The sequence below is a fragment of the Calidris pugnax genome, unplaced genomic scaffold (genome assembly GCF_001431845.1).
Source record: "Calidris pugnax isolate Ruff unplaced genomic scaffold, ASM143184v1 scaffold25, whole genome shotgun sequence".
NCBI lineage: Eukaryota > Metazoa > Chordata > Aves > Charadriiformes > Scolopacidae > Calidris > Calidris pugnax.
This window is the reverse complement of record NW_015090805.1, coordinates 8,127,969-8,131,358: the sequence shown is the minus strand read 5'-3', so window position 1 is coordinate 8,131,358 and position 3,390 is coordinate 8,127,969. Positions and strand designations below refer to the sequence as shown.

Genomic DNA, 3,390 nt, shown 5'->3' with positions numbered 1-3,390 from the left:
TCCCGCCCGGGTGACATCGTTCCTCCCCGGCGCGGCTATAAAGCCGCCGCCGCCGCCGCCGCAAGGTGCGCGCTGCTGCCGTGCTCGCCCGTCACGGCGCGCCGCTCCCCACGGCCGCCCCGCGCACGGTAAGTGCCTTCCGCGCCCGCGCACCCCAGCGCGGCACCGTTACTTCCCCCCCCGCCCAACCTCTTCCCTCCTCCCTTCCCCCGAGTCCCCGGCCCGGCGGAGAGGCGCGGAAGGAGGGACGGAACGGGACGGAACGGGACGGGACGGGGAGGGGAGGCGCCCCCCCGAGGGCGGCCCCGCGGAGCGGCGGCGGAACGGGCCGGTCCGGCGGTCGGCGGCGGTGCCCCGCTAAGTTTCGGCGGGCGCTGACCGAGCCGGGGCCTCTCTCCCCTCCCCGCAGGCAGCCCGGTGAGTGCCGCCGTCCCGCCCGCCGGGCCATGGACTCGGACGCCAGCCTGGTCTCCAGCCGCCCGTCCTCCCCGGAGCCCGATGACCTCTTCCTCACGGCCAGGAATAAAGGCAGCGGCGGGGGCTTCACGGGGGGCACCGTGTCCAGCTCCACGCAGAGCGACTCCCCGCCGGAGCTGAGCGCCGAGCTGCGCAGCGCCATGAGCGCTGCGGGGGTGGTGGTGGTGGACAAGCTGGGCTTCAAGTCCTCGTCGTCCTCCTCCTCCTCGTCGTCCTCCTCCTCCTCCAAGAAGGACAAGAAGCAGATGACGGAGCCGGAGCTGCAGCAGCTGCGGCTGAAGATCAACAGCCGGGAGCGCAAGAGGATGCACGACCTGAACATCGCCATGGACGGGCTGCGGGAGGTGATGCCCTACGCCCACGGCCCGTCGGTGCGCAAACTCTCCAAGATCGCCACGCTCCTCCTGGCCCGCAACTACATCCTCATGCTCACCAACTCCCTGGAGGAGATGAAGCGCCTGGTCAGCGAGATTTACGGCGGCCACCACGCCGGCTTCCACCCCGCCGCCTGCCCCGGCGGCATGGGGGCCCATTCCGCCCCTCTGCCCGGCCACCCGGGCCACCCCGCCTCGCACCCCGTCCACCACCCCATCCTGCCCCCCGCCGCCGTCTCCAGTGCTTCCCTGCCCGGCTCCGGCCTCTCGGCCGTCAGCTCCATCCGAGGAGCTGCAGCAGCTGCGGCTGAAGATCAACAGCCGGGAGCGCAAGAGGATGCACGACCTGAACATCGCCATGGACGGGCTGCGGGAGGTGATGCCCTACGCCCACGGCCCGTCGGTGCGCAAACTCTCCAAGATCGCCACGCTCCTCCTGGCCCGCAACTACATCCTCATGCTCACCAACTCCCTGGAGGAGATGAAGCGCCTGGTCAGCGAGATTTACGGCGGCCACCACGCCGGCTTCCACCCCGCCGCCTGCCCCGGCGGCATGGGGGCCCATTCCGCCCCTCTGCCCGGCCACCCGGGCCACCCCGCCTCGCACCCCGTCCACCACCCCATCCTGCCCCCCGCCGCCGTCTCCAGTGCTTCCCTGCCCGGCTCCGGCCTCTCGGCCGTCAGCTCCATCCGACCTCCCCACGGGCTCCTCAAGTCGCCCTCGGCCGCCGCCGCCGCCGCCGCCCCGCTGGGCAGCGGCTTCCAGCACTGGGGGGGGATGCCCTGTCCCTGCAGCATGTGCCAGGTGTCGGCCCCCCCGCACCACCACGTCTCCGGCATGGGCACCGCCAGCCTCCCCAGATTAGCCACCGACACCAAATGAGCCCCCTGAGCGGGGGCCGCCCCGTCCTGCCCCGCGCCGTCCCGCCACCTCCAGGACCTACGAACGCGGCCCCCCCTCCTCGGCGGCAGCGGGTCCCCCCCCCTCTCCCCGGGCTGCCGGGGCCGTCGGAGGGGCGGCGGGAGGGGATGGAGCCCGGCCCGGGGTCTGCCCCGCTGCCGAAACGGCGGGGAAAACCACCCCGACGCAAGCAAACGCCCGCGCATCTTCTCGATTTTTAATTTCCCGTTGTTGTCGCTATAACTTGGCTGGGAGGGGAAAACAGCCCTAGGCTCGTCGCCAACGGAGGAACCAAAACTGCAGAGGGGTTTTTCGCTTGTTTGTTTGTTTGTTTGTTATTTGTTTGTTTCCCCACATCCCTCCCGGTTTGCGTTTCTACACGCAGAGCCTTTGGAGCCCTTTCTGGGTCACGTCCTGCCCCGCAGAGCCCATCCCCGTAGCATCCGGCCGCCTCTCCGGGCACTCCCGGCACCGGCGGAGAGCAGCTCCGGGGGCTCCGGGTCGGAAGCGTAGCCGGGAAAGTCGGTTTTATTTCCTCTTCCCCGGCTCCCCCGCCCTCCCTTTTCTCGGTTTATTCTTTCTGGTTCGGGATTTGTAAATATACCGTTCAACGATAACGATGCAAGTCCGCTCTGCCTGAGCTTTCCGTCCGTGCACTTGTACTGTGTAAGCCTCATGAGTGAATAAGGGGTCGGTTTGCCTTGATTTCGTTGGTTTGGGTTCTTGGGGTTTGGTTTTGGTTTATTTTTATTTTTATTTTAAGCGTATAACACTTTTTTGGTTTGTTTGTTGTTGTTGTTGTTGTTCCTGCCACCTTTTAACAAAAAGTTTGAACTCTTTAATGCTCTTTCTGTGTAGGAACTTTCACACTGTCCGTGTTGCAATACTGAGAACTTGGGCTTGTTTCTGAAATAACAACTTTTTTCTTATCGCTGCCCCTTGCAGAGATTTTATCATCTGTTTATTTTTGTAAAAAAAAAAAAAAAAAAGAAAAAAAGAAAAAAAAAAGAAAAAAAAAGAAAAAAGTTGCTAAATAATATTTATTACTTGTTTGGTTGCAAAAAAAAAAAAAAAGGGATCCCCTTTTGGGTTTTTAAAAAAAAAAAAAAAAGAAAAAAAGAAAAAAAAAAGAAAAAAAAAGAGAAAAGTTGCTAAATAATATTTTTTACTTGTTTGGTTGCAAAAAAAAAAAAAAAGGGATCCACTGTTGAGATTTTAAATAAAAAAAAAAAAGCATTTTAAAGAAATGTCCTTTTCCTCTTCCTTGCTGTCGAGAGGCGGGCGGGAGGCGGAGGCAGGTGCCGGTAGCGGCGCTGGTGCGGGACAGCGGCGGGACAACCGGCGCGGCGAGGTCACCGGCCGTCAAAGGCGGGAAGGGATGGGAACATTTTAAGCTCATCCTTGCCTTTTCCCGAAGTTTGGTTTTTTGGTTTTTTGGGGTTGTTTTTTTTTTTTTTTAGTTTCCTTCGCCGACTAATCGAAACCTTTTCGTTGGTTTGTTTGGGTTTTTCCTCACTTGTCCATCGCAGAGTAAGGGCGGCAAGGAAAGAAACGACTGGCACTAGGTTGGTAACGTGAAAAATTTTGTCTGCCGAAACCAGCACTTGGCAAGATCTAAATATTAATCCGGGGAAACAT

General features: G+C 60.5%; 1 protein-coding gene across 1 annotated transcript; it reads left to right on the top strand.

Annotated features, from left to right (window-relative positions):
• The first annotated feature begins 24 nt into the window (after positions 1 to 24).
• Positions 25 to 2,760, top strand: OLIG2 (oligodendrocyte lineage transcription factor 2). The gene is made up of 3 exons (XM_014938020.1): positions 25 to 128; positions 410 to 758; positions 1,165 to 2,760. Exons 2-3 carry the CDS (start codon positions 447 to 449, stop codon positions 1,732 to 1,734), a joined length of 882 nt encoding a protein of 293 aa, XP_014793506.1. The 5' UTR covers positions 25 to 128; positions 410 to 446; the 3' UTR covers positions 1,735 to 2,760.
• Positions 2,761 to 3,390: the final 630 nt, after the last annotated feature.